This window comes from Schistocerca serialis, chromosome 5, assembly GCF_023864345.2.
Source record: "Schistocerca serialis cubense isolate TAMUIC-IGC-003099 chromosome 5, iqSchSeri2.2, whole genome shotgun sequence".
Taxonomy (NCBI): domain Eukaryota; kingdom Metazoa; phylum Arthropoda; class Insecta; order Orthoptera; family Acrididae; genus Schistocerca; species Schistocerca serialis.
Window position 1 is genome coordinate 610597587 of NC_064642.1, and position 18507 is coordinate 610616093.

The following is an 18507-nucleotide window of genomic DNA, read 5'->3' on the forward strand; positions in this document are numbered from 1 at the left end:
TAAATTTCATGTAGAAAAGAATTCTGTTAAAGACTTTAAGCTAAAAGATTTTTCTCATTATTAACTGAAAAGCACTACTAATTAAACCCAGCAATATATTAACTAGCAGTCCTTTTATCACACAGGTAGAAGCTTTATTAACATATAAACACATAACTAGCATAGTGGACAATGCATTAGGAACATCAATTACTACAACAGTGGATGGTCTGAAAACGAGTGGTGGTCAAAACTTTACCAGAGCATAGATGAATTTTGTATTATTAGGTGTTCAGCAGATACAACACAAGATGGCTAACTGAAATATTTCATTGCTATCCTGCTTCCTGCAAATCATTTTCACGTTACTGTATTGTACTTAATTAGGATACTGCTGACAGCAAAGCATTTGTATGTCGCAAATGAATAATGACAATGTTGTTTCTAACAGTTGTAGAAATGGAAGAGAATTCTTGTTGAGCGTTTAGCACCTACACAGGTTGACATTTGCATTGTAATTACTACAAATATGCTACACTAATTCTGGATAACTGCACTGAGCCAAATTATGGCAATGCCCTTCCATTACCCACGCTGTGACGTTGTGAATAACTATTCATAATTTCTTTATTATTTCTTTGTAATAATTTACCCAGGTCAGTCATTCGATTGTATGCTATTACGCGGGATAACGTACTTAAATATTAATCTCACTTATTTACGTCTATCTACGGAATGGAACTTGAAGACGCAACGTTTACCACTTTCGACAACACACGACAAAGTGTTAAGAGTAACTGACAACTTTATCATGATGAACAGAAATATCACAAGGCGCATACTTTTTTTTTACCTTCGGTGATTTCCGCTGCAATAATTTAGTAATGAAATCCATCCTCTGCGATGTTCGCAAAATTTGGCTAGTCTGTAAGACGAAGTGGCGCAGCGCTCCAAATATAACGCGATCATCACGAACTGCGTGGGCCAAAGCGCGCTACTATGAATGACGTAAATGAGGTCTGAAAAAGCTGCAATTCGAAATGAAAAAGCTGAAAGTCGTCAGTATTACAACTGTATAACTACGATTCAAACATCTGAGATGGCACCATTTGTGACAGTCAAACAGATACTAAACAATACGAAGATTTTCAAAAGAAAACGTATTACGCACCCGTCCACCTAAAAAAAAAAAGGGGGGGGGGTTATTCAACAATGCACAACTAAGTTCCCCCAATTCTTTTCACAGAATGGACAGATTTCTGTCTAGCGGGCAGTTATTTTATCAATGCATTAACATTAACAGCAATGTTCTTGGATATTTTCGACATCCATAGATGGAAAGCGCGCTACTATGAATGACGTAAATGAGGTCTGAAAAAGCTGCAATTCGAAATGAAAAAGCTGAAAGTCGTCAGTATTACAACTGTATAACTACGATTCAAACATCTGAGATGGCACCATTTGTGACAGTCAAACAGATACTAAACAATACGAAGATTTTCAAAAGAAAACGTATTACGCACCCGTCCACCTAAAAAAAAAGGGGGGGGGGGGTTATTCAACAATGCACAACTAAGTTCCCCCAATTCTTTTCACAGAATGGACAGATTTCTGTCTAGCGGGCAGTTATTTTATCAATGCATTAACATTAACAGCAATGTTCTTGGATATTTTCGACATCCATAGATGGAAAGGATAAATGGCAAGTAATATGCTGTGAGCATAATACAAGAGTCCTTTTTATGAAGCAAATGAGAAAGAAATTAACGCCTTAAATCACACCGCAGTCGTTAATAAGGAAAAGCTTCAAACTAAAAACTTACAAAAATTAGTTGGGCCCACAAGCGACGATAGGTGAATGTAAAGATAAACATGAGGCAAGTCCGAACGGAACACGAATTCAAGTTCATTGAAACAAAAAGAGAAACACTTATTTCTCGTCGTATTGTAAAGAAGCACTACGCGTTAACGTATTTTTCTACAAATAAAACGCACGGTGCTAAAACAACTTTGAATACCTACGATTGGAAGGTATGCCCAAGTCCATTTCTTCTATTTTTCGCAATCAGTCTCGCTGTAGGGATATTTAACTCTATTGATGCTTTGTTTCCTAATGCCAATAACAGAATACATGACGAAAGACTTAATTTTTTAAACTATTTTCTACATCCAATACGTTCACTTCAAAACAAACAGTATCGCAGAATATTTGTCTGCAATTTTTCTGCGCTTTGACATACTAGTGTCTATTCACCGCGGTCCGCGACTAATCCTTTGTGCTTCCGCTGGAGTGTTTTGCTTCCAAAACATCGCCCTTTCTAAACCGAAATCACTTTTTCAAGAGACAAAACCTCATCGTCCATCTTGCTATATTAATTTTTGCTTTGCAATATTTTTGTTGGTAACATTATCAGTGCACGTAAGATTAGTAACATTTTCTTTGGTATTTTCTCACGTTCTTACTGCGCTCGTCCCCAAGGTAGAATATTTGCATCACTTCAAATGTCGACCTGGGTAGCATACGGAGAGCTGTTTTTCCGTAGTAATCGGTTCGGTACAGCGTTCAAACTGCCAACATTTTGTGCTGCCCTTACTGCAATGTCTAAGATCTCTGTCAAAAAGCTAGAGCCGCACTAAAACCTTATGGAGTGAAGAACAAAACAGGGTTTTGCAACCAAATGGCGTAGCTCTCTGTCAGCTGTGCAAATTTTGAAGGTTATTAACATCAACGGCACACCCTGATCCCGTTCAAAGGTACTGTGGATTAGGTACGGTATATGAATTTCATACCCATCTTAGGAATTTGCACTGAATATCAAGAATGAACTTGGGTTCGACCTATGAAGAGAGGAATTTTAGAGACAATTCACCTGTCAGCGACAAATGTCACAGTTAAAATGCCGCTAGTTATTGTATGAGAAAAGAAGGGACAGCCATCCCTATTTACTGGACTTTGACATCACTTGGCCGTATGGCGGAATCTGTTTTAACAAATTATGGCGTCTTCACTGGGTATCTATGGGCCTCTAACACCACCGAATGGGAGCTATGGCACAGACCAAACCAGCGAATTATGCTCATCCATTATTTTTCATCAATTCTGTTATTAATTTTTCCATTTGTAATAGACTAGTTTACGATATTTTAATTTACTGCATTTATTTTGTGCATTCTATGTGGAATTGTTACTATATTACAGAATAAAAATTATGTGAAAAAATTCTGAGCTGAATAAATGATTAACATTGCCAATAAACACACACACACACACACACACACACACACACACACACACACACACACACACAAATGGTCAAAACATTTCTTCTGCAAGATATCTGGGCACAGTTTGAAATATTTTCTGGGCGAAAATTCTTTAGTATTTCTAACTTCGTATATCCTTTTGGAAACTTACAATATTAACTGCACATAATCACTCTTCATCGCTACTAGCAATAATGTCGTCGTAATGCTTCCAATAAGCGCAATGGTTCGGAAATATCTATGAAACATGGAAATAGGTCGTACTGATATTCATAAATCTGCAGATGAACATTCTTCACAATGTACATATAACGGGCGTTCAAAAAGAATCGAAGCGGAAGCATAATTACAGAAACCAGTACTCGTATGTTAGAAGTATTGACCTTCGCTGTTGAGACACTTGTCCCATTGTGACAAAAGGTGGTGAATGGCTGTCTAATAAAATTTCCGGGCTGTGACGTTAACCAGTTTCACACGTACAGCTGGACGTCATCGCCCGGGTGAATCGTTTGCTCCTCAGAGCCTTTTCAAGGGAACCAGAAATGGCTGAATCACAGGGAGAGAGGTCCGGACTGTATGGAGGGTGGCCGAGAACCTCCATTTGAATTTCTGCAGGAGTGCCGCGACTGTGTTGGTCGTATAAGGCTTTGCATTGTCATGGAGCAGAACGACACCATGGGCGAGACTGCCTACTCGCTCTGATTTGACCGCTTGGCAAAGGGTGGTCAATGTTTGCGTTTAACACTGGGCATTCACAGATGTCCCGTGCTGCACCAAATGAATCTGAAGGGGGCCATCTTGGTCAAAGAAGAACGTCAGCATAAGGGCAAACGATTCACCTCAGACGACGATGCCCTGCTGTACGTGCGGAACTAGTTAATATCGCAGCCCCGAGAATTTTACGAGACTGCCGCCTTGTGTCACAGTGGGACAAGTGTCTCAACAACCAGGGTCAGTACTTCTAACTAACTGGTGTCTGTAATTTTGCCTGATTGATTGGCAGCACACTCCCTCATCTTCTAGCACTTGTAAATATATATCAATAGAAGACGTAAATTAATCCTACAATATTTACTCTTTAATACAATGTCTTGGTATTTTTCAACACATTTTCAGGAGCATCACAAGTATGTTACTAATAAATAAATGTGTAAAAACATGGCAAATATGTATATTAAAATTACAGTTATAGCGCTAAATGTAAACAAAAAGCTTTATATTGAAGTAGTGACAATTTTGGTATGATGGTGATCGCACAGTGAGCTAGCCTCCCTCGATAGATTTCCTTTTATAAAAGGAACCGTAAGCGCACGCTAGCACACCACATTAAAAAAAAAAAAAAAAAAAAAAAAGTCGTTTACCCCCTTCGGTCCCGAAAGTAAACTAAAAGTGGGAAAAATGTTTCATTGCTTTTATTGTGCAACTGATTTCGAAGTAACACAAAAACACAATTTTTAAAATTTTATATTATACAGTATTTGAATAACTGAAGAACACCTATGTGTATATTGCGTCTTAACATAGGAAAAAACTCGTTGTCTCATTTTTGTGGATTTTGGCAAAACAATTGCTTTTGGAGACACATTTTGCACTTTTTCCACATTATTTCAGTATGTTACTTGCATTCTAGTAACTGACATATTGAGGCAAAACTACTCTCAGTTTATTCGGTAAAGTGGTCAACCCTATCATATTTGCTTTCTCTAGTTGGCTTTGGCACAGTTCCTCTTCGTTTTGTCGTTTGGTCCATCAAAACTACCTGTTCCACACTCAAAAATTCTTTGGACAGTATATGCATGTCTAAAATTTTTCAAGCATTTAGCGTCATTACCCAAATTAATTTATAAGAGGCATTCATTTTTGTTTTGGGATTCCTTATTTAGAGAACATCTTTTATGCATAATTTATGAGGTATTTATTGCTAAAACAGTGAAATGATTTAACAGTCTGACAGTCCACTGATATTGGACCTGTAGCATGCCATTAATCTACCACAAAGGTCAATGCCATTCATATTGCTTAGAGACTTTGACAATAGTTGCTGTGTGACACTAACCTTTATTGTTTTTGAAATGGGCCCTCGTTTGCGTGTACCCTCTGCTTCATTTTCTAAGCATGAACATAACAAAATATCGGATTTATTGTCCTTCCATTTTAGGGCACAAATTTTCTCGTCATCCCTTGAGTACTTATCTCATTGCGCCTATTGTAGATCCTGATCTCTCTTCAATTTCGAATCGACTTCTTTTATCATTCTTGTCATCACAGTTCCTGTCCGAAATATATTCCTTTCTGATAAAAACTGAACAGATTTGGAACTGCTAAAAATCTGTCACTATAAATTACATGTTTATAATCCTTGGGAACAGTATCAGACAGAAGTGTGAGTGTACCAACTCCTATGCCATGTTATTTTTTATTGTTTTCAGGAATAGTTTCTTTTGCATTGTAAATGGTGGAATCAAGGACAAGCCCACCTGAAGGCGCCAAAATAAAAATTTTCAGGCCAAGTGGATTGGGGGGCTTAGAAGGGACATGTGTCCGCGTATTACACATTGAATATCATCTGCTCGTCCACTGATAGGTGTCGAGACCTGGATACACTGTCGTATTTGCTTCTAAAAGCATCAATTACAAGTCTAACCTTCCAGAGTTTAGTCACTTGCGTCATGACCTCCAAATGTTCAGAAAATGGACGTTATTCCTCAATTCGTAATGTCTGTCTCTCGTCATTGTTGATGACAAATGTGGAACATCAAGTTGCATATTCCAGCTATCTTTTCTGGGGCAATTTCGACGTGCCCATCAATATCTCAATGCCAATAAGGGACAAAATTTCATTACTATTTGTGCCAAAAAGTTTAGTGTTCTCTGGCACTGATATAAATTAATTTGGCCTGAACTGTTTTGCCAAAAAAATTAGCGAAGTGCTCTAAGAAAAACTGTGAAGGACATATCAGTTTACCATCTGTCAGTGCTTCAAAGTTGTTCTCAGCAGGCTGTCGATTACATATCCTGCAAACAAACAGTATCACTCAAAAGTCTTTACAAAAACCACGCCGGAGTAAACAGAGAAGTACACAAATATAAGGCTTACTTAGATTTCCTCTCGTTAAAGTTCATGTTCCAGCACCGAGTGCATTACTGTTACATGCAGGTGCCTCAGGAGTAATATCCTCACTCAAGTCACTTTCTCAAGTAGTTTTATAGTTTCAATGTCATCTGAAGGTCCAGGAAGGAAATTACATAAAACGTAATGTAATTATTGAAGTAATTAAACAAAGGAATAAAAATGAACTTATTGACAAAATTAAAAATATTAATCAAACACCGGGGTTAAAATTCGGGGGCTTGCCACCCTACACCAGGTGGTCTCCAAAACGAGGTCTGCGAAGGTATTTAGGCGTACTCCTGGCCGCGCTCGAGCGCAAGTTTTTTTACAGTAGCACGCGATTCTTCTCGGTCAACTCTTCACAGATGCAAGGAATATGCCTGCAGCTGACTGTGGTTTCCTGGCAGTGTTTGCTGTGTTGTTTAAAGTCTTCTTTTTTCGAATACGTGTGCAATACGTCAGCTGAAACTCAGATGGAGGGAAGATTAAATAGTGGGTGCCGTATCTTCAATAAAACGCGAGCCGTACAATTCTCGTTATATAGAAAGACAACAAACGTAAGTTATCTGTAACGAAGTTATTAGTGTACTTAAGGAACACAACATTCGTCCCAGTACGGAAAAAAACTATGGTGCACAGTATTAACTTCAAGGGCAAGATACGTGAACATGGACTCTTAAACATTAAAACGTGCACTTTGACAACAAAACATTTATGGGACACGTGTTCAGGAACGCTGGTAATCCTTCGAGGAAAGTGGGACTGCAGCCGGACACGTAGTACTGTAACAACAACAAAACAAGCGGCCGTATTTGAGTCTAACGTCGTTTATTCTTTTTACACAAGCTACCGGCTTCGACATCACATGGTGCGATCTTCAGGCCCCGAAAGTAACCTGCCACCCACAACCGTTTTCGTGTGCAATGACAGAATCGTATGCAGCGGGCCAAAATTAACTGGATTCCTTAGCATCCGAGGCAACAAGCAGCCCAGCATTGTGTGCACGGCTCGACTGATGCCGTCAGAGGGTCATTTGGAAAACGGAATGGTGTGCCGTGATCTTCAGCGATGAAAGCAGATTCTGCCTGTACCCAAATGATGGTTGTTTGCGCTTACGACATAGCCGTGATGTGCGCTATCTCGTGCAAGACACACTGACTCCTCATGTCTTACGATCTGGGATGCGATAAGCTACTACATTCTTTGAACTTTGGTGATTCTGGAGGGGACGCCAACCGGCGTTTGGTACGTGCAAAATGTTGTTAGACTCGTTCTTTTGCCTTCTTGCACCAGGAAAGTGATGTGTTGTTCCAACAGGATAATGCTCGCCCAACTCAACATCCTCTGCGAGGCGTGCAGCAACTTCCTTGACCAGTTCGATCTCCGGACTTGTCTCCAAACTGAGAACGTACGGGACAAGAAGTGACCCGTCAACATCTTTTACATATCGAAGTGACCAGGTGAAGCAGGCGTGGCATTACACATCCCTGGACCTTATTTTCTATCTGTACGATCGACTGGATGACAGAGTCAGACCCTGCATTGCCGCCTGTGGAGGCTACACCACATACTAATACGGGTGTTTCACGGTGGGTAGATACCTACTACCTCAGAACTACTTGTGCTATTGCTCTTGAAATGTAATCTTTTCATGTACATATGCACTGTTGCAACAACAAATCTTGAGTGAATTGGAAACCTCTAAAGGGTTGTACTAATTTCTTTTCCGGCAGCGGATTGTGGAGTATAAAAAGACTGACTGCCACATGAGATTAACTATTGGCTAGTGATCAGCAGGCAAACTGATGATGTTGAACCTACACTCCTGAGATTCAAAAGGAGCCAACTCTTGGTTGATAGATGTGAGCAGAGCTATACTGAGAGGTTTAGCACTCTTCGTGACAATCGACGAACATTTCGCGACCTGGCTGGCAAGTGTAAGTTAGGTGATGTCAGAGAATCCACTACCACGGGCAAATTGCCTTGACATTGGTACTTCAGCCCAGGTGAAAGACGAACATTGGCATAGTGGACTCGGGGAAATCCGACACTGGCTTCTGGCCACAGTGCACGGCCATCTATTTCTGCCTATGCATTTTGTTGAATTAAGTTCGGGTAAATGGCAAAAAAGGATTTTCTGGTACACACGTTACGAAACTATTTTAATGTCCAGTGTCACGTTATTAAACGATGTGTAACCAATGGGAAAAATCCAGTACACCTTACGTATCAATGGCGAATCACGATTGAGCACATAATTATATTGATATATTTGAAACAAAATTATGAAAAAGATGAGTTACTAAATTATATGATCCAGTTGTCGAATACTTCAGGCACAAATAACGATGTGAATGGAGGCTCCCAAAATATACAACTGAAGAAGATTAACATCTGAACATAGTCAGAAATTGTAAAATCTTGTAAGAAAGTTGTAATATATTTCTTAAAATTGAATTAATATATTTTCTACTTGGCTTTGTATTAAGTGACTTTTGTGAGAACATCTGTATCTCAGTTTGGTCACCCTCATATGATTTTTCATTAAATGATGGCTCTGAAAAATTGAACTGATGGTAAGAATTGTCTCCTACGGAGTGAGTTCTAGCCGTTTCCTTCCGCCTTCCAAATGACATTAATTGAGTCACACAGTCGATATCTAACTGCAGCGACGTGGCTTTGTGCGGGAACCATATAAACACATACATCGATGAACTTTAATCATATTAGACAATGTGCTACTTTCACCGCAGTAGACACATTAAAATCACACGGAACAGAAACTGCGAAAGCTATATCCGTGGCTATACTTCAAAAAATGGCAACACAAATAGCCTCTATCCTGGCACTCTTGTATTTCACACGACGCGATTCGGAAACTAAAAATCCACACTCGTGTGATGATCTTTCAATTAGTCTGTTTGTGGCCTTACTTTCAATTTCAAAAGCCACCTAGGTTTCTTCAAACCATCTCCTAAGTTCGTTGCCGTGCCTTAAACATGTTCACGTCATGAAAATTGACCGGAAACCGCGTGTAAAGTGCCGGCCGTTTCATTTTCGCGCCGCGTTATTAATAGACACCAACAGACATCACAGAAACAGCTGTGTTAAACACTACGGACAGCAGACAAGCTACTATACGCGGCGTTGTCAGTTCTGCGTAAAGACATTCTTAGACGAGAATTTCACGTCAAATCTTTCAAACATAAAATTGTGTTGCTTCCGAGAAGAGGAATTTATTTGACGTTCCGTTACTTGAACGCACTGTTGAAGGTTGACGATTGTCTTTTCCAAACAACAATTACCTTTGTTGGCAAGAGAGAAGGTGATCACTGGAAAGCATTTTCCCCGAACTTCAACACTATCTGCAAATCTTACAAAAAATACATTGTATCTGCAGCTATAAAAATCCTAACGCATCCTTTTCTTGAAACTCTTTAATTGTGCCACCTAACACTGTTTCAACCTATGCAACCATTATTACAAGAACGAAACGTTTGACTGTCAGAATATCATACGAAAAAGCGCACATAGCTCTTTTTATGTGTGTGTGTGTGTGTGACTTAACTCATTTTCTTTAAACAAAAAACATGACTATACTGTATTTTTTCCTTTCCTTAAGAGCTACGGGCGGAGAGGCGAGTGTAGGGGCGGCGCCCTCTAGCCCCTGTGTATGGGTGACCCCTGATCGCATGACATTAAAAACAGTTAAATCTGTACATGTAAACGATCTTTTGAGTGACAACTATAGAACACATGGACTGATAACTTCCTAAACAATTATCTACATCCAGAAAAGCAATTTAAGGCGCCAAGTTGGAGCATCTGAAGTTTTAAATCTATCCTCAAACCTTCAAATTGTTATACACATGATAGTGCATTATCAAAGGTGATCCAGCCGGATATCAATGCATACAAAGAAGGGCAGCACGTGTAGTGACGAGTTTGTCTGAAAAGTGGGGGAGGCTCAAGGAAATGCTAAAAAACATGAAGTGGCAAACCTCTGAGGATATCTTGGTTTTGTCTCGTTACCAGTAAATCCTCGCTTCCGATTCGTTAAAGATTCGAATTCCCATGTTAAAACCGTAATATCTCAAGAATTACGTGTCGTACAATAACGTAATTTTCCAGATACGTTCAGTCGTATATGTGGACACCGTCTGCAAAATGTCTTGCGAACAGAGTTCGTAGTAGAAAAGTAATAAATTAATACGTCGTGCCTCATGCAGAAGTTTTACTGTATGAACAGCGAAAAACATCGACTTATGGAGAGTGTCAACGAGAAAAAAATTCCGTGAAGGCTTGGAATATGGTGCAAAGATTTTTGGAAGGCGTGAAGTGCTCTAATTATCAATGAATATAATCGGGGAAATTTGCACGCCATGAGTTTACATTACTTCAAGACTTATATGCAGTTTTTAACTGTAATACTAGATGTATTGCGTTAAATCTTTAACACATTATAGCTCTTAACGACTAGATTAGAACAGAATTTAAAACTTTTATCAATAACCATGTGAAATGCTGAAAATCACGTTTTTGGTGCCTCGGAAGTTCTATCAATTACCTTGTGAATTACTGAAAATCAAATTTTTGGTGCCCTTGGAAGCCAACAGCTACACCTGCAATTGGGACCAGTCCCGGGTTAACTGTTTAGTAATGTAGATCTGCATGTATCATGGATCGTAACAGACTGCTAGTTATGATCTGGAATTAGCCAGTTTTACAATTACAGTAAATTTTTCAATAAAAAATTTCTACATATTACCACCCTCTACATTTGATTCCCGTAGGAAGCGCGCAATAAGATTAGACCACTCTCCTTGCGTCCCATACGCAAACTGAATAGTAAGTAACCCTAATATGAGAGACTGCGAAAATATTCTTGCCATGCAATTCACAGTGATCTGCAGAGTATGGATGTAGATGTAAATTGGGGTTGGTATGACCATTCTTTCCTTCGTCCTGCGAAATTACTTTCTCAGCTAGTTATAGTGGCACTTACTACAGTCAAACGTGGAGTACGAAACACGACCCCAACACGACCTGGCAGGCTAGTGCTCTATCGTCTAGGCTATCCAAGCATAACTCACTACCTGCCTTCAATAACCATCACCGAAGGAAAATTGGGGGCAAAATTCAAGTAGTCATAAATGTTTGTATAATGCAGTAAGAAGTTATATGAACAACATACTAAAAATCCCCATCAGTGGGGTGTGAACGGAAGGGGGTAAGGTCACTTTTTTAGCTGTTTCTTTACTAACTCGAATAACTGCAAATTTTGGTGAATTTTTTTCCCTGGATGTAATCAAACTGCCTCAGATTTCCTACAGAAAAGGTCCTCTTCAATTTGGCTATAAGACTAATAGTTTCCATACTGCGGTGGATGGTCAATGGCAAATTATTAAAAATTGTGTTTTACAGTATAAAATTTATGTTACTGTTAAATGGTGTGGGTTAAGAACAAATGTTAAATATTTGTATTACGTCCAAGCAAGACAGCTCTATTTAGGGATAAATTGTGTTTTAGGAGTGTAACAAGATGGAGGCGTGAGTAATAGAAGCATGGCAGAAGGCAGGTCAACAGATTGTTGCATGCACTGAAGAGATTCTCCATTATAACTACCCCATTATGTGACAAGAAGCAAATAAAGAGTGCCTTTTGAATCATTGGCGATGAAGTGTGCAGACATGTCGGTAGATGTCAATTTTCCACAAAGTGTGTATGCACTACATGGAATACTATAGTTACCAATGATACTAACACAGGGAATGCATATGAACACACCATGTAAACTCTGCACTCAGCTCTACACTGTTAGAGAGGAAATTCTTTATTAGTCAATCTGTATGGCAACTGTAGCTTTCTTCCAAAGAGGCAACTTCTCCCACCGGGTACTGCTTGAAATTTAATAGCTCCTGTCTCCACCATTACAAATACCACTGTGGTTTAGTGGCACTGGTATAAGGAATATATAGATATCAAAAAGGCTATTTTGTAAGATCCATGTGTTGCCATCTGTATACAAGTGATTAATTATTGCCGGCCGCGGTGGTCTAGCGGTTCTAGGCGCGCAGTCCGGAACCGCGCGGCTGCTACGGTCGCAGGTTCGAATCCTGCCTCGGGCATGGATGTGTGTGATGTCCTTAGGTTAGTTAGGCTTAAGTAGTTCTAAGTTCTAGGGGACTGATGACCACAGATGTTGAGTCCCATAGTGCTCAGAGCCATTTGAACCATTTTTGATTAATTATCCCGTGGTACAATGAAGGAAGTGGAACAGATTATTACGAGAAAAGGAATTCTTTACTTAAAGTACTGTTTAACATAAAACTATTGGATAAAGTGCAAAAATAATTTTGGTGAAGGTACTTAATTCTTATAAATTGTTTGTGTTTTGCACTTGGTGCATAAGCATATAAAGAAAATTTTCTTATAAAAATGATGTTTTGCACTTGGTGCATAAGTATATAAAGAAAATTTTCTTATAAAAAAAGTGCTGCTGCTCAATTTTTAGTTTACGTTTTCTATCTCTCCAATTCCTCTTATGAGATACTACCAATAAGTGCGATGACGTCAGTGACGTCTGTAGTGTTGGCGGGAAAGAGGTACGATTTTTAAATGTGGCACCTTCATGTTGTCTATCATTGGCAACATATTATTAAGCTCTGTGATTGTACTGTAGTCACTTGGTGGTGAATAATAAGGAATGACCAGAATGTTACTTTGTCTTAATGTTAAATGTGTTACTATAGACTGAATACATCTCATCCATTTCACCACTTGTAAAGTGGGCTGCACTGAGTGGATCCACAGTATATCTCAAAAGGTGGTGTGAGTATGTCTGATGGAATGGGACTGATTATGTTGAAGTATAAAACAGTGATCTGCTCTAATGCATTGCTTGACGTTGAGTTGTCTGAAGTTCCATAACACCTAGATAATCTACTTCGGTTGCAGAGGGAGACAATTTACCCTTTGGGCCTCTTCAGACGTTAGGAGAGCTGAGGTTGGGAAAATGGTTTTGATACACCCATGCTGTGAAAAGCATTCCAGCTAGTGGTAGTGTACACAATGAAATCGCTATTGGCGATGTTGACAGGTCTAGGAGTTTTTACATAATAGCTCAACACCTGGACCTGTCAACATTTTACTGCACTGTCACAAGGGTAATGCTGTCAATGAATTCAACAATGGCAATTTCTTTGTCTCCAGGCCACTAGCTGGAATACTTTTCACAGCATGAGGGGTATCAAATGCATAACCACAGGCTCAGCCTTTCCAAGACCTGAAGAGAGCGGAGGCTTAAACTGTCTCCCTCTTGAACAGAATTAGGACACCTAGGTGTTATAGAAAATCAGATATTTCAACATAGAAATTCAGATATTTTAACATAAGTCAGGAAATGGGTTACAGCAGATTACTGTTCTGCACTTGATAATGATCAGTCCCATTCCATCAGACAAACTCACACATCTTTGGAAGATATACTGTGGATGTATAAGTAACTCCACTTAGTGCAACCCACTTTACATGTGCAAGCAATTCCAAAATGGATGAGATGCATGCCACATTTAACGGTGAGTGAAGTGAATTGACTCTGCGATCATTCATTAATTATTCACCACCAAATAACTGCAATGCAATTGCAAGGCCTTGCGTCTTATTGTAAAGACGTGCAATTTTACGCCACTGTCAACATCACACTTATTGCTGAAACATAGTACTTATAAGAATGTATGCTATGCAAAAGCTCCGTTAACAACTGCAGATGTGTACTGAATTGAAAATAACTACACTACATAAACACGAATTCGGCCAAGTTATTTTGTGTACTCACCTATGGAAACTGGATAGGAAATGCTAGGAAGTTTTAGTTTGTCTATAAACTAAAACCCAAGCAGTGGTTGTGGTGGGGGAAACTGCCTTTGACGGAGGAGCGTTACAGCATCCTTACAGGACGACTAGAAATTAATTTCTTCTGTAGCGGTGTGCAGAGATTTACGTAGATTCCGAGTTTCTTGCATTAGTGTTACTAACTCAAATCCGCATTCAATGCAGTGTTAATCCACTCTGTGGAAAATAAACACACCACTACCCACTCCAGTCCCCGGGGCACTTTTGCGCACTGCGACGCCTCCCATTCACATGGCGCGAGCGATTGGTATTTCTGTCCAACACCCTGTAGTTGCTTGTCATGGGGCAGAGTGAGCAATCACCTTCACTCTCTTCAATTTGCAGTCCTATGAAGAAGGAAGTGCTGACCGCAATCCAGTGACGTATCTTATCTCGCATTTCTGTCTCCCCGCCCCTCTCCCCGTTACAGATCCAAAATACAATCTATCATCTAACCCTTGCAATACCAAGGGCGGGGGTATTACATGCCCACCTTTCGAAAATATTGTAATCTAGTCAGTTATTTTGAAAATAATATTTATTATTTTAATGAATTAGTCCACCAGATTTCATAAATGCTGTAATTTTTCATTTAACGTTAGCACAAAAATTTAAGTCTAAGCAGTAGATGCCACTTTCCCTAACGAACATCATATCCAATATTTTCAGGTTCAGGATCTTTGTTACACATAAATATATATCTAAAAAGCATGTTGAGGGTAAAAGTCAACAACCATTAAGGAATTTTTTTTCCATTTATTGTAGGGCGGGCATAAAGTGCCTCCCGCTCCCCTATAATGAGATGCGCGTTACGAAAAATGCGTAGGTGCTGTGCTATTGTTGATATGACTCTACTGCTCCAAACAATATTTATTTTCAACCAACTTCATTTGACAAACACAAATTTTATACCATTAAACACTATTTTCAATAATCTGCGATTTTTCCATTCCCTGCAACGTGGAAACTATTAGTCTTAGAGAGAAAATAATAAGACCTCTTTATGTAGTTTAATTTTGTATTGAGAATTAACGTTCCCTAGAATTCTCAGTTTTCGTGTTATTCAAGAAAAACCTAAAAAATTACCTTTAAGTGCAACCTAACCAACTCGCCCACACTCCACTAGTTGGGACTTTTAGTATAATAATTCACGGCCTTCCCCATACCACTGCACAAAAATTTGCGACTACAAAAACTTTTCCCCTAATTGGCATTATTTGGTCTTCGCTGACTGGGCTACACGGCATCACTTAGCACACTTCGCTGCACAATGAACCCCCTTCGACTTCTCATTATCACAATCAAATTGTGGGAGACCAGGTATCACCCATTAACTGATGTTGCACAGAATGATTTGGCTTTTCCTCTCTTTCCTCTGATATCGAAGTAGCACGCAGCACAAAGAAGGGAACTCGCACAATAAGGACGCTGCGAGGGGTCTTCATGGATAGCACGAGGTAAACAACGCAAAAACTCTTAAGGAACATAAATTATTTGACCGAAACACTGAACTGAAAGGTACACAGAGGTACAGGTACGGATTCAGCTCATATCCTCCTTGTGATAACTAGCTGATCTAACTAGTATAGCTAGTGGCTTCCTATTTAAAATACAATAGTAGAAACAGGACGTGAAATGTGTTTCCAACACAACTACCGAACTCGGATAGAGTGCGAATGAATACGTAACAGCTGAGAATAGCATGATGAAATTATAAACAAACAGAGTCTGAGAGAAACTGCATCAGTTAATGAATAAAAATGAATTATGCAAAGTGGAAATTCTACAAATCTAGAGGTTAGTGATCGATGAAAAAAATGTTGGGACATTTAAGAAGCAGTGAAGCTGGAAGCATTTAAAGTCACAGAGGCCCATACACACACAGCAAAATGGCAAAACAACGCATGCTATCAATGAAAGCTGGGCATAAACATTAAATGGATACGAATGAAAGACAGCGACAAATCAAAACAACAACCGGCGCAAGAAAGTAAAACCAAGATGGATGAAAGAAATCTGTAGGAAAATTGAAAACCAACTACTTCTAATAAAAACTGATGTTATGCAAGCGAAGATGGGAAGTAAACGTGTTGAAATAAGGTTCCGGACTGCACTAGGCTAAAATAAGATGAAGGAACAGATCGAAAGTCTTGCGACGGAGAACGACTGTCCTCGAGGGTGAAAAATGATGAATTTCGATTAAGAACCCTGTGATCAGTCGTGTTGGTAATGTGATCGTACTGAATTACTTTCAGCCTAAAAAAAGGAAGCCAGCAAGGAAGCGATAAGATATCTTCAGATATTCTGAAATAAGTAAAGATATTGACTTTTATGTAAACAGATGTATTACGATCAACACTACCTTGCAGAATGAGTATAGTAAACTATCTTGCAGAATCAGTAAAGTCAGTCACTCAGTCTGATTTTACTTTGTTATATGATAACTATAATTATGTATTAAAAATTACGATATGATATACTGAAAGAAAAGTTCCGATGCAGAATAGATATAAGTGCCCGAGTACATTTTCTGATACTGTACTTGTGGAAAGGAGATTAAAGAAAGCAGACTGTACATATTACCTGAATTTGTGAACATAGGTAAATCCTCTGATCATGAAATGAGACGTTATAGAGCCAATACGAGTAATTTATATAGAAGGGGTAAGAACGGAAGTAAAAAAATTCATTTAAAACAGCTTGCCGCCGTTAATCAAGTATCAAACGAGTAAGAAAGGAGTTAAAAAAATTCCGCAAATGAAACTTCGGTGCTGAGGAGTATAAATACACTACTTCAGGCAGAAATTCCGGGAACGTGTCTAAATCAAAACTTCCGTTTGAAAACTAAATGTAATATCCTGGAGCAAAAATTGTGAAAGACTTCTTATGTGCTTTCACAGTAAAATGTTGATCATCAAATGCAGAAAGAACTCAAACGAGGAAGCACAAGTCAAAGGATGGCCACAGGCTAACTTTACGGAAAGTTTGGTATTCAATGTATTTGGTTTGACACTGGAAGCAGCGATCGAGGGGAAATAGTGTATAAAAAAAGACATAATATATTGAACATATTACAGAGGACTGGGTAGGGTGGTGATTGTAAAAATTGTGACAGTCTTCAGTTGCACGCTCATAATACCTATTTAGGCTTCCATTTCCACTAATTCTAAGCTCTATTTGTACTCTCGTTTGTGGGCAAAGAATGTGCAGGAGAGAAAGACCTAGGCGCCTTCTTTCCGATTCTGCGTTCAACGGTATGTAGTCCCCAGCTCTAGAACATCTCTCATAGAAACAAACTCTGGCTGACTTTAAGAATCTTGTACATTTAACCGAAGCCATGCATCTTCCGTGCTAACTACTGAATTAATTCATTTGCTCTCTTACTAGAAGTTACTATTTATGAACTCTCGTGGGCGGAGTCGACTGGAACGAAATTAACATATCTTCCAACGGTTAATTTACACGATGTCCAAAAAACATCATTCATTTAAATTCAAACCATAAGAGTCTTAACCCCATATCTCTTGAAAATACGTTCTTATCAGAATCTGCCCACTTGAAATCCATATCCTACAAACAAAAAATTGTCACTGGCTACACAGACAAAAATCTTCTCATAATTCAACAAATCTAAAATTTAGCAAATAACACAAATGACAAATCAGTAAACATTCAAAAATGTCCTTCCGAAAGTTGCTGTAGAAGGCAACGTTCGTTAATGTTATTCTACGCATCTATTGTTGGTAATGCATGCAAATATCTTCGGAACCGATATTTTCAAAATATTTTGTGTAAGCAAAAATTAACTGCGAGCTATAGTTCTATTGAAATCATCTAAAAGCGTAGTTACAAATGCTTTCGCCACAATATGATCGTGTTTCATTTTTCCTTTGCAAAATATGCTACTTCTTCCGTCTGTCCCACAACAATGGTCCTCCTCCACCATGTTGGAGACTTTACTATTTACAAACGCGGCAATATTTATACTCTCTCTCTCTCTCTCTCTCTCTCTCTCTCTCTCTCTCTGCTACAACAGCTGTTAAAACTCGTTTCAGTCCAGCAAGAGAGAACAGTTTATCCCCTGCTGACTAGAATCATACGACGAATTAAATGATTAATACGTTTCATTGCCTGCTGAACAGGCAAGCCTTAAATTCTGCGTCTATTCTCAAATGAATTCAGACATTACAGGCAAAGTTTAACAGTAGGTGCTAGTAATTAAATTATAAACACGACGGTTCCCAATACAGCTGAAAGA

General features: G+C 38.9%; 1 protein-coding gene across 6 annotated transcripts in view; it reads right to left on the minus strand.

Annotated features, from left to right (window-relative positions):
* Positions 1 to 18507, minus strand: part of LOC126481029 (transforming acidic coiled-coil-containing protein 1) — a 191821-nt gene that overhangs the window by 112234 nt on the left and 61080 nt on the right. Inside the window, exon 1 of one of the 6 annotated variants that reach the window (XM_050104499.1) lies at positions 1803 to 1884. The exons of 4 other annotated variants lie outside the window; for them this stretch is intronic. In XM_050104499.1, coding sequence (XP_049960456.1) covers positions 1803 to 1853 — 51 coding nt within the window. In that variant the 5' untranslated portion in view covers positions 1854 to 1884. Of the gene's footprint in view, positions 1 to 832; positions 978 to 1802; positions 1885 to 18507 lie in introns of those variants that run through there. One more of the 6 variants, XM_050104500.1, reaches the window with a different exon arrangement.